The sequence below is a fragment of the Gambusia affinis genome, linkage group LG14 (genome assembly GCF_019740435.1).
Source record: "Gambusia affinis linkage group LG14, SWU_Gaff_1.0, whole genome shotgun sequence".
Classification (NCBI taxonomy): Eukaryota; Metazoa; Chordata; class Actinopteri; order Cyprinodontiformes; family Poeciliidae; genus Gambusia; species Gambusia affinis.
Window position 1 is genome coordinate 3,882,977 of NC_057881.1, and position 12,935 is coordinate 3,895,911.

Sequence of the window (12,935 nt, forward strand, 5' to 3'; positions counted from 1 at the left end):
TTTATAAGTTTGAAAAATAATGCTTTGACATTTCAAAAATATTTTTATGATATTATAAAAATGCCTGGGTTTCTTTAGCTATATTGTAGAGTACTGGATCTCCATTTACACCTATTGCTGTGCAATTACTCAACTGTATGTGATGGCAACATAAGGGATTCCTCTTAATCTGCTTCAGATGTAATTAGGATTTTATTTTTGATATTTTCAATTCAACATATCTGTAATTAACACCACCCTGGAATAAACATATTGAAATCCTGGATATAATATTAGGAATAAAGGAACATGATCATCAGGCAAACAGCAGTTTCCAACCTCTGTGACTACATGCATATTTCCACAAGTGCACATTAAAAATGTCCCAAAATACAAAAATAGGATGGTGCATGAACACCCCACAGAATATTTTGACATTTATTCACTGGAACGATGTGAGCTGGTGATAGATATTTTATACAACTTAGTTAAGGAAACATCTAATTTTAAAATGATCCTCAGCAACACCAACAGATATAACCTACACTGATTATTGTAACGGATATTAGATGCAAAAAGAAGAAGTTAACATGAGTCTCATTGTGAAGAAAAAGTTGAGCTAAAAAGCAAAGTTCTCAAGTAAATTGCTTTCTGTTCTTACAGTCTTTGATACTTCTTGCAGTTTATTATTTACTCTAGACAGAACATTCTTTTTTTTATTGTGTCGTAGAAGTATGATGTAATGTCAAATTCTGCTGTAGGAAGGATCCACACAGACTTCCTAGGAGTTCTTCACTCAAGTTCTTATGAAGTAGGAAATGTGTTGGGCCCAAAAGAATGTTGGTATATATTTTTTTATTTTTAAGGGAATAGTAAAGAGCTCAGTCATGCAGTGGGATTAAATGCTCCTCCACATCAAAAGGAGAGTGAGTTGAGGTAGTTCTGGCATTATGATCATGATGTCAGATTCCTCCTGTGTGCCTCGCCTATGAGGTTTTCAAGGTACGCCCTACTGAGAGAAGACCTCAGGGCTGACCCAGAATACACAGGGAGGACTAAATATACTTTCAGTGGGGAGAGGAATCTACGTTTTGAGAAATGGAAGAATATATGTATAGATGGATGTTCATAAGGAACATGCAGTATAGGTAAATATATATATATATATATATATATATATACTTAGAACAATAAGACTGTAAAGTAAACTTGTAAGTATTCCATAAAGTACAGAAACAAGAAAAGTGTTGGTGTCAGTAGAAAGTGAAGGAAAGTTTCAGGACCTAAGAGCATGGTTAAAGGCATCTCAGTGGTGTTGGCTCAGACACTGCAAAGCCTTTATTGTTTCACAGATTCTTTGTGTCAAGCCACAGCAGAATAATGAACTCCTGGTCAGCATCCAGCTTCTCTAACCTTCACAGTCCCTCAGTTGCCGTCATAAAATCCCTGTTCCCTGCCAGGTGAAACATGACAGAGCTGCGAATTCCCTCATTTCTTCACCTGCTGACCACCTGAGCCACAATTATTGCTGCCAGAGGAGCTTCGAAGAGGAGCACGTCTCTGATTTATGTTGAAAGAAAGATGAGAAATTCAAATCCAGGACTTAGTTCTTTAACAAAGACTGTTATAGTATTCTAAGAAAAAGAACATTAAGCAGCAAATTGTTTTGTCAAAGATTGATGAGTTTACTGATGTCAAATGTTTCTGCATTCAGATCTGATAACGGAAATTAAGTAGAAAACATTATTTAGTCAAACAATATTTCAACTTAATAACAACAACTTTACTAAAATATTGGGAGTATTATTCTATAAACTGTATGTTCATTTTAGCACCATTTATAGTTTTAAGGCTTCATCTGTGAGTGAAAATGTTTTGATTCATCAGTTTCACATGAACTATTTCAACAAAAGTCTTGTAAATTTAATTTCAGGTGTTGTGTTTTCTAGGTTGTATCCAACAGGGCTGACATGGCCATAGGTTCCCTCACCATTAATGAGGAGAGGTCAGAGGTCGTGGAGTTCTCTGTTCCTTTCGTGGAAACCGGCATCAGTGTCATGGTTTCTCGAAGTAACGGCACTGTGTCCCCTTCTGCTTTTCTTGGTAAGCTGCTGTTTAGATTTACCTTCAGGGATCTAGATAAGTCGAATTTAATTATTTAAAAATTTACTTAATTAGAATTGTAATAGTAATGCTTTCGAAAATATATAAAATTTCCAAACAACAGATACCTGAATTCTTAAGACTTGACAGAATGACAGAAACATTCGATTAAACTGCAAAAATTGTGCAACTGATGTTGCACTATTTCTCTTGAAAAAATATAAATTTTGTAGTTAAACTTAACTTAATCTTGTGATTCTTGTAGAAAACTGACACTCACATCACCTCTTTGCTTCATAGGACTCACCTCATACTTGTCCAGCATTCGTATTTGCTGGGAGCCCATATCACAGTTTATACTGTCCTTGTCTCATCAATTCAAGAACAGTCAAAAGTTTGATAATAAGCTAGTCAAAAAATAACTTCTAATATAATCACCTGACTTCTAAATGTTTCAAGGGCATCTATAAATACTTTTCAAACTTGTTTGTGTGTTTCACAATGTTCATATTTATTTCAAGTACAAACTTAAAAAATTGACAGTGCTACCAAAAGTTACCGAAGACTGAGATTACCACAGAACACTGAACTCAGGCTCAATGCATAAATCAAAGACGGCCTCGAAAGACAGCACAGTGTCCGTCTCGAACATAATGCTAAAGTATATGTGGGGATTTCTTCAACCAGGAAGTGAAAGTCAGAAGATATTTGCTCTGCGAGGCAACAGTTTTGGAGATCTAAAACACTGGCACCTTACCCAGAAATTTAAAACAACTGGGAAATCAAGTTTTCCTGTAATTTGCCACAGTAGGAAACGAGCAAGTCTTAGTTAACTCAGTTAAAAAATCTACATGTAACATTAAGACTCCAGTGGCCAACTTTATTTGATTTTCATTGGGGTCAAAGGTGAGAGACTCACTTTTCTTCACATGATCATTCAACCTTTTTTCCAAGCTTTGTTTTTTTTTTTTTTTTTCCAAGATATAACCTTTATGCTACATATATGGTTTGGAGGGTAGTCATATATTTTAAAGAGATATTCACCTGCTTATCCACAAAAATAGTGGAAGAAACATTTTTTAAAGAGCATAGAAATTAGCTGGGTCTGAATTGTCAATGGTACAAATAAACTGGTTCCATAGACAGTACATAACATTTACAACATAAACTTTGCTCACAAAACCTTCATTTGATTCAAATCATAAGGAATAGAAAGAATGTATTGGCATTACAGTTTAAGATGTTTGTTTTTCAGACTCACAAGATATGTCTTGAATATATTCCTACCAACTCTGGTTCTTTTTGTGTATTTCTCTTGATTGTGTGAATGCCAGTTGTAGTGGTGCCAGTTTGGGATGTAAAACCTTTCAGATGGCTTTTATATTATTTCAATTTTCAATATTTCCAACTTACATTGTGCTCATTTACCTTTCATTTAGCTTTAGATTTCAGCTTTGTCATTTTAAGATACACTTGTTTTATGTGTAGCTCACCTTCAAAACCAAATTTTCTATTCCTCTACTTCTTTCATTTACTTTCCAGTTCCTTTGTCTTTTTCTTGAAGTATTTTACTAATATAGATAAAGACTGGCAGTAAATGACATTTCCATTTAAATATGTCCAAGGAATGTTTCTTTTACCTACTATGAAACAGTTGTCACATTTGGGTTCTTAGTCATGCATTAGACTTTGCTCTTGGAAAAAAAGAAATTTTTTCAACCTTCATAATAACAGCGATGCTGGAATAAAATCAAACGAGGCAGTTTGCAGCTCAACGGGGATCTGATGTTGTGGTGCAGTTGTAGCTGTTGGAAAGGGCTTATTTAGAGAATATTTGGGAGTATTGACCTGCTATTATTATTGATCCCTGGAAAAACATACCCTTTTTTTTCCTCTTCCACTTTAAAGCACTCCTACACAGGAGGGATTTTTTTTAGATGGACAAAAAGAAAAACAAAAAAGTAGAAGAGAAGATATTAATACACAGCTCAGTGCCATATTAGCTGTGTAGAACTTAAATGGATCTAAAAGGGAAGAAGGAGCAGAGCACAAATTAAGATGTTTAAGGAAATGAAAGTTACAAAAGAAATCAATTTAAAAATCCAAAAACCTGGACTGAATATCATGAAACTAATATAATATAGTTGAAAAAAAGAACATATGCAAGGGAACATAAACCATAAAATAATGAGCACATACAATGGGTACACAAGAAAAACAGAATCAAAGACTCAAAACCAACAGAAGACTGGGAAACTCAGAAACAGTAAGAAATCAGGAAGGAAAAATAAGACAAGAAAAAACAGAAAAGGCCAAACTATCCAAAATAAAACAGGAACAGAAATAGGAATCGAAGAACTATCAGTTCAGAGTAGTCTTCAAAACCTCTGTAGCATTATAGTATTCAAAAATGTACCAGGCAAAAATCTATTGAAATCTGCAGTAAGATATCTGAACTCTCCCAAAGAGAAATCTTAATGTAGAGGACTATTTCAAGACCAAAGTTCTAAGTAGGATAACTGTTCCACAAAATTCAGAGAAACAAATCCTAGAGCCCTTTAAATATGATCCAACTCGAGGATCACAAATCATTTCTGAATTTGTTCAAATATCACACAGTCTTTTTGTATTATCCAATATCAAGAATATACTTCACATGTAGCAATATTAAATCAGACTATATTCAGAAAATCAGTTGATATGCACTAACAATGTTTTATTTATTAATTTATTTATTTTTTGCTTTTCTTTAATAGAGGATGTACATTTATGAAGGAGGTAAACCAATGAAGACATTTTGCACAGTGCTCTCTGTAATTCCTCAGATATGTAATATGCCTTCACTTCTGACATGCCTTTTGTCTCCCACTTGAGGAGTCTAATTTGTGCTTTTGTTTCTCAAGCCAAAGCTGATGGATACAGTCTTAAAATGTGATTTTTGCAGCAATCAAAATGAGCTGGCCACTTCGGTGATAACACCTGCTGGGTAACAAATCTTCTTAGATTAATTCCATACATATCCAGGCATAAAGGGATGATAAGATGAAGGAGGGAGAGAAATGTGGGCAGAGAGAAAGATGAAGAAAGTGTTATATAGAAAGAAATGAGCCTTCACACACAGAAAGAGGGCGTCTTGGTACAGTATAGATGTAGCACAAAAGAGTAAGCAAGCATGGTTTAATGCCTTTGTTAGCGCGCTAAATGCTCTCAGATGCTTTAATGTGCACAGTGACTAGTTTCTGCTCATATATGTGTGTGAGCTTTGGATGGGCCAAAAGAGACTGTGCCCTGTAGCAAAAATGACTTGTTAACACAGTTCGGTGTCTCAGGCGATTACTTTCTAAGCCTTCCATTTGTGCTTGTGTGAATTCAGTGCAGATTTTGCTGCAGTGAGCAGTGCGCATGTCTTCGAGTTGTAAAACAATTCTAGTCAGATATGTACAGCATTGAGTATTTAACATAATTAGGGTAAAACTGCATATCCTAATCTGATTATGTCATAGCCTACTGCATGGTAATATGATGATGTGATTTTTTATTTTTTTTTTTGCAAGTAAGCTAATGTGGAGGCTGCTGTTGTATTTACTTTATGTTGGAAATACCTCCTTCAAAATATATAAATTTGCAGCAAAACCCAGCTTTTCTGTATTTGTGTTTACATCTCAAAGGTCATGGATCTGCCCAAAAATTAGGTTCTCTCCTCATAAACCTGATCTTTTCCTTTATGCCTTAAGTCACCTTAATTCATACGTTCACAGCTGCAGTAGTACATCAATCTGTCTTTCAGTGGAGATTTAAAAGACTATCTGAAACATTTCTCGGTTGGACAGAATTGCAGCGCTCCCAAGGCTTTTTTATCTCATTTTCTCCAGACTTCAGGACAAGCAGTGATGCCGCACCAAGCTCTGGCCGCATTGGTGCAGTGGTACTTTTGAATGCAATTTGTGACTGTTGGTCAAAAAATAACTAGTATGCAAGGTCAGATCATGAATCTCCAGTGAGAATCGAGAGCAAAAAGAAACGCAAGAGGTCAGTAGCAAAAGAATCAATCCAGGGAGAAAAAAAAAAGTACATTAAGAACGAGCCGACTTTAGCAAATTGAGTGGGAAGTAGAAAATGACTCATAAAACGCAGGAAGGCATTTAGACATTTAGTGAGTAACGTCATGTCTGTTAAATACAGCTTAATCATCTCCTTGTTAGTATTTAAAGTGATAAAAAATGAAAGCAAGAGCAATTTCCTTGAACTTTGTGTAAACAGAAAATATGATTTTTTAAAATCTTTTTTTCATCCCACTTTTATTTAGAAACTCTTAGTTTTGCTGAATTTTTGCTCATTCTGACATCAAATATACCAGATATTTTAAAGTGTCAGTAACAACAGATCTCCATCTGTTTTATGACAAATGTACATAATGTTGTGCCAGTTAACCCTTAAAAAAATTCAAATGAAACTGATCAGGTGAAACTGATCTCATTCTTGTTCGACACCCTGTTTTGTTTAAAAAGAAAAGGTTAAAAAATTGACAAGTCTTCATCAGTTAGCATTTTAACTGTGTTATCACATAGTGCCTGTAAGTGTCCTTCTTTCTTTATTGTCCTTGCCTTTGCTCCCATGAATTGCATTTTATAATGGCTAAATTCTTGAAACATTCACATATTTCAATGCCTTTATCATTAGAAACCAGGATGAGTCAGAAATGATGATTAAAATCCTGCCATTTAGACTCTATCTGTGGCTGAAGTCACTCTTAATCCTCTTATCACTCTCCTGTCAGCTCAGATGTTTGTTTTGCTCTTTAAACTGTTAATGCACAGTAACATGGAAAAACTGCCATGAAAAAAAAAATTATTTGATGACTTGAAATATGTTTCGAAGCATAAAGAAGAAATGTGTTTTTGGCATGTCCTTTTTCTTCACAATGTTCCAGTTTATAAAAGTTATATTAGCTCCTGAGTTTAAATTAATGTCACCCTTCTTTTTAAAGAATAGCTAATTCTAGTTGGTATTGCTACTCCCAGGGCTCAGAGAATGACAGTAATCTGTCTAAATCTCTCAATACCGGCTGTGAACATGCTGGCATGCAGAACAAATACATGATGCCGTTGCTTTTTTAGCACCTGCTGCCAACCTGTCCTTGAGGTAGGACAAATAAACCTCATTAACCCCAGTCTTAACCACGTGTGTTTCAGTGGCACTGAAACCAGACTGGCTGGTACCTGACCTCAACCAGGTGTAGATATTACAAAGAGCAGCTTTGAAACATGGAATTTATCTTCTGTTGTTGAGCTTTGCTTCAGTGTGGATATAAAATTAGATCACTGTTGTCCCAAAAGCATATATATCTGCTGGAGACCAAACTGTGGGGCTTCCTAACAGACAGCTGGCCTTGAATGGGAGCAAAAACAATAAAGCCACTCGCATATTAACTCAAGTCTGACATCGCTTTCAAAACAACGCTGTTTCTTTTTACTCTCTTCACCCACCAGAGTATAAATATCATGCAACCTTCAGGATTTTCAGGGCACAAAGTAATTATTTACAACCTTCCTTTGTCCAAGCAATTTTGATTTATCCACAGGTGTACAGCACACGTGACTGGATTGAAAACTACACATTGTGAAACAAAACTATAAACGGGTTCCTCTTGTTGCGAGTTAATGAAACAAGGCTCATGTGCATACACTAACAAGTCAGTAACTTTAAGTGCTTAGGATTTCACTTTATTAGTACAACCTCCAGAAACATTAGAATTAAATATTTATATGTGTTAAGGAACACTAATTCAAAGCAAATAGGCTCTTTCAGTTTGTTTGTTTTTTTTTCTGACAATGCATTTTCCTACAATCCAATAAAATAATTTCTTATTTATTGTATAATTAAATTATATGCAGCAAAGTAATGACGGTTTCCACTCTTGTGGTGTGAAAAATCTTGGTAGAACTGTAAAGCAGTGCCTCAGTCCTCATGGTACGCATTTTGGCAGCTCATGCAGCCTTAAAAGCATATTAGCACTGCCAGGCAGCGAGTTTAATGGATAAATCCTGAGAGTCTCCACCTGCTCCCTCACTGTACATCTCTGCAGGGAAGCCTCGGCTAAAAGCCCGGTATGTAAACAGAGCTTGTAGCTCTTTGGTATGCCTGCACAATGTCGACTTTGATTTAGCATCTTCACCTGGAAGGTGGAGATGAATCAACCCAGCAGCTCTGCTTTTCTCTCCAGTGTAGTTTGATTAGCAGTACACCTGCTAGCACTGTTGATCTCAGTCTTTGTTGCACAGTGGAAAATCTCAAGTGGATTTTTTTGTTTCCTCTGCCAACAGTTTCGCTGTTCCTCGCTTTGTGAAAAGAAAGAGATTTTTTGTGCTATAGTTTTCAGGTTTTACATTTCTTTCTATAAAGATAAATATAACACTAAACATACCCTTGACATAAACACAACCTTATGTATTTGATATTCCTTACATAAATATTTTTGTCAAAAACGTAGCACTGATGTATTGTGAAAAGGATACAATTTATTGTTTACTCACCAAGAAACTCTTCCCATATTTATACTCATACTGTAAACTGTATGGCTTCCTAACTTTGTGCTGGTCTTTGTAAAATTATCAACACCTACAGTTGTTATTTAATAAAAGGTAAGCAAGAATTTCTCCACACTAAAGGATTCCACAAGTCCAAGTACATTTAGGCTAATAAATATAGCCTGGTTACTGTGGAAAGCTGGCTTCTTGTTGAGAGATGGCTCAAAAATTGACAATAATCATGTACAACTAAACACTTAAAAAAAGTCACAGTTTTATTTGGTAAAAAAACTGATTTAAATCTGCTCTTGTACCTATTGGAAGCCATTACTCTTCACAGCAGAACATGAAGTTTCTTTTTAATTGGCCTAAAGCCCTTCAAGTACACAGTATGACATTGAAAATTTATATTTTACCAGAAATACATCAAATCTGGAAGTTTAAAAGGTTGTACCAACATTAGGTTGTTCACTATAGACTAAACTAAATGTGCATGGCTAAAAAAGCAACAGAAAAAACAAATCTTTCCTTTTGCTTTCTGTTCACCTCTTCGCCAATTTCAACGTTTTTTGTGGACAAGATCCAATACTTTCTCCCTACAAAATATTAGGCTTACGATAAGTTAACAAATTTACATTTGACTGTCTCTATAAATACAGAGACAGTCAAATGCTAATGACTGCCCAGAACTCTTTTTTTTTCCTTTTCTTGTCCACCATTCATTCACGTTCATGTTTGATATTGTCAGACTTTGTGGATGACGGACACCTTTGTATAACTTTATCTGATGTTTGCATGGGCATCTGTGTGTTTCTCTGTGCGTTGCAGAGCCCTACAGCCCGGCGGTGTGGGTGATGATGTTTGTGATGTGCCTGTCAGTGGTGGCTGTCACCGTCTTCATCTTTGAGTTCTTCAGCCCCGTGGGATACAACCGTAGCCTGCAGAGCGCCAAGAGTAAGAGATGGAGTCCCTCCAGCTTTAGCATGCCAATCAAGGCACCGCCACTGCTCATGTCACACCATTATTACCAACTTGTCAATTTGTCAGTTAAGTAAGCAAGGGGGGGCTGATTTGAGGAGGACGTTTGTACAAATTATGCAAAGCGTCCTATTTTTCTTAATTTTTTTTATTTATTTATTTGACTGCACAAGTCAAAGCAATCACTCCACAGTATGCCTCATTTATATGTTATGAAGCAAACACTGACAATGCAGTGATGGATGATTTTGACATTTTTCTACCACTTATCAGATTATGATTTAGTCCAACATTTTGCTGACTGCCAATCTGTCCAGCCATATTCATTTTACTTGATTATCCAGAGATTTTTCTCGTTATATTTTATTTGATTGACACACGTTGTAAAAAAACAATTTCAGCATGACGGGCCAAAAACAGTTTAGATTCTCCTTCTGTATAAAACCTTCTTGAGTTTAACCTTAAGTAGCAAACATCTTATTTCACATCTATGATTTGTTTTTGATCTTAATTAGCCCTTCCAGAACTATATTACTTTAAATGTGGAATAGCAAAACACAAAAATTTCAACTTACCATTTCTGTACAACCACATGTCCTTCAGATATCACTGTTGAACTTTTGAATTAGTTACGTCCAATACACTTTCTGTTCAAATAACATCCTGGCCAGAACCAATATTGAAAAACCACATATTTAAATGTTCAAGTCCAACAGCAAGTCTAAAAATTTATTTTTTTTATGTTGTTTGGTAAAAGTTCCTATTCAACTGGCCCAAAGAAATGCATGCTTTAACAAGACCAAACCTTCAAATAAGTGTTTGGAGAATCCATATTGTATAATTTTTGGGTGTGTTCCCAGTGGACATTTTTTTAATCCCTGTAGTAAATGCAAACCAAACACACCAGCACCACCAGAGGATACAGAGTATTTATGTATGTTTTTTTTTTCCTTGAACACTACATGTTCTTTAACATTACCTTTGACCTATTTGTTATTCATTTTTTGTTAGCAAAACTGATAAGATATAATAATATTTTCATATGGTGCATTGTTAGGAAATCAATCTGTATTAAATACTCAGAGGTTGTATCCAGTCTGCAAATGTATAGAATTGATTTCAGTAGCTTCCAGGTCTGAAAAAGCATAGTAAAATACAAGAAGAGTATTATAAATTATTTATCTTTCTTAACATTATTCCCTGTCCAATTATCTAAAAGTTGTATCCTTCATTTTTTTTTACCTATTTTCCTTTATTCATTTCTTTAGTCCTTCCTTTTTTCTGCTAGTTTCTGTTTTTGTAGATTTTTGGGGAAGGTCAGTTTCTCATCTGTAAAAACATCACCATTAAAGTCATAGTGAAGATTAAGATTTAAGATTTAGAAAGTGAAGGTTTGAGGCCCATGGCAAGTTGTGTTTCAAGAAGAATTAAACTGAAAAATATGTATAAACCCTTTACCATTGGTAACCACACCTAAACTTCTATATCTTTCTCTTGAGTTGTCACATTCTTTTATTAAGTAATCTAAGGAGAGAGTCTATGTCAGGAAATAGTGATACATTTTCGATTTACATGTTACTATTTCCCACTTAGCAGCACAATATATTTACTGCATCCCTAAAATGCTGCTTTTTGAAAACTGCTTTATTTCTAATTTCCTTACTCCTTTCCAGAATCGGGGGGATCCAAGTTCACCATTGGTAAATCTGTTTGGCTGCTCTGGGCGCTGGTTTTTAACAACTCTGTTCCTGTAGAAAATCCCAGAGGAACAACCAGCAAGATCATGGTAAAGATTTTGCTCACTAAATTAACTTTTAATTTCATTGATTTGCTTTTAGCTTGTTTCCTTTTTCCTCTTTTGAATAGCCGTCTGACTGTTTTTCTTTATTTTATTTGTGAAACTTACATTAATGTGTGTTCTTATAACAGAATTAATGCGCTAAAAGCTAGTGAGCTCAGCCAACAGTGACAGACTCAAAATGTCATTTTCTTTTACTCGTAATGTCAGCCAAAGTGCTTTTGACAACAAACCTGACCATTTCAAGAGCTCATTAGCTGCTCAATTAGCTATACAAAGGGGGTCAATGAGGTAAAGTGAAGATGGTTATTTTAGTTTGGTCTTTGCAAATGTATTTTCTGCTTCTAAACAAAATGTGTCTTTATAGTGAGATGACAAAATGGGAACATTTATTTTTCACCAAGTCCTATATGCCCCTTTATTATTTATTTTCCTGCATTGCCATCTCTTTATTATCCCCCTATAGGTCTTGTTTTTGTCTAAATAATGTTTTCTACTAAAACATGTTCTTGCAGATTGATTTAATCAGAGGCCTCACCAGCTAACATGAGATATTTTTAAATAATTAATTATGTCATCATTTTCAGACTTTATTGTTGCTGGTGACAATAAGCATGTCTCATAAACATTATAGTCATTGTTTCCTTTTTATTTCAATATCTGTCAATCCAAATATACCAAATATCTGAGAATCCTAAATATCACTAATATTTAGACAAATGTAGTTTACATAAACAGAAACATAAAACCCCATTCATCATTAACTGCAAGAATGTATTTATTGCATAGACTAGTCAATATATTTCCTTTCCTTTCTGGCTAAAAGTCAGACTTGAACAATGAGGGACAGTTAAAGTGTCACATCTAAATTGTTACATTTTATGCCAAGTGCTTTGTAATATCATTCTGTTATTGGCAAGACTTGTGGAGTGTTGGAAATAGCATTATTCGTCTTAGTAAGAGGTAGTTCCACAGTGATTAGACCAAATTTAATTAAATGATCAGGATTATTACTATATATTTCTGTTAAAACAGCTGGAGATTTTCATATAGCTACAGAAATGTTTACAACTAATTGGTGAATTTCCACTGCATATTCTCTGATTTTCTTTAAAAATAAGAATAAAGAAGCTTGTTTTGTTAACATAATTAATTCTGCCCATTATTATTGAAAATATGTAAGTAATGTCATTCTAGAAAAATAGCCAAAGCCCTGTTAAATAGCAGTTGGATATCAACACATTTTGGCCTGTTTGATTTCACTTTTTTTTTATGTACATTCTGAGATCTAATAAAACGGTCAATAAATATGAATATACTTTGTCTTCTACTTTCTCACCATTTCTTCTTATTTTGGTAAAATTTCGAAGTGGTGGAGTTTTGACCACAATTCAGGAATTACTTTCTTACTTAAAAATCAGTTTCTCAAATCTAGATATGGATTTTATGCTTAAAGCATTCATGTTTATAAATTAATGATTGCTCACTGGTTCTGAAACTCAACCATTGCTTATAAACTATTCTGGTTGAATATCATTAGTCATTAGTGC

At 34.7% G+C, this 12,935-nt stretch overlaps 1 protein-coding gene across 2 annotated transcripts in view; it reads left to right on the forward strand.

Annotated features, from left to right (window-relative positions):
• The window catches only part of grin2da (glutamate receptor, ionotropic, N-methyl D-aspartate 2D, a), a 168,304-nt gene that overhangs the window by 126,063 nt on the left and 29,306 nt on the right, over positions 1–12,935 (forward strand). For both annotated transcript variants that reach the window (XR_006372695.1, XM_044138041.1), the window contains exons 10-12: positions 1,929–2,082; positions 9,438–9,563; positions 11,261–11,373. Coding sequence is in view for 1 of the 2 variants with exons in the window: in XM_044138041.1 (XP_043993976.1) it covers positions 1,929–2,082; positions 9,438–9,563; positions 11,261–11,373 (393 nt within the window). In the remaining variant the exon portion in view is untranslated. The remainder of the gene's footprint in view (positions 1–1,928; positions 2,083–9,437; positions 9,564–11,260; positions 11,374–12,935) is intronic.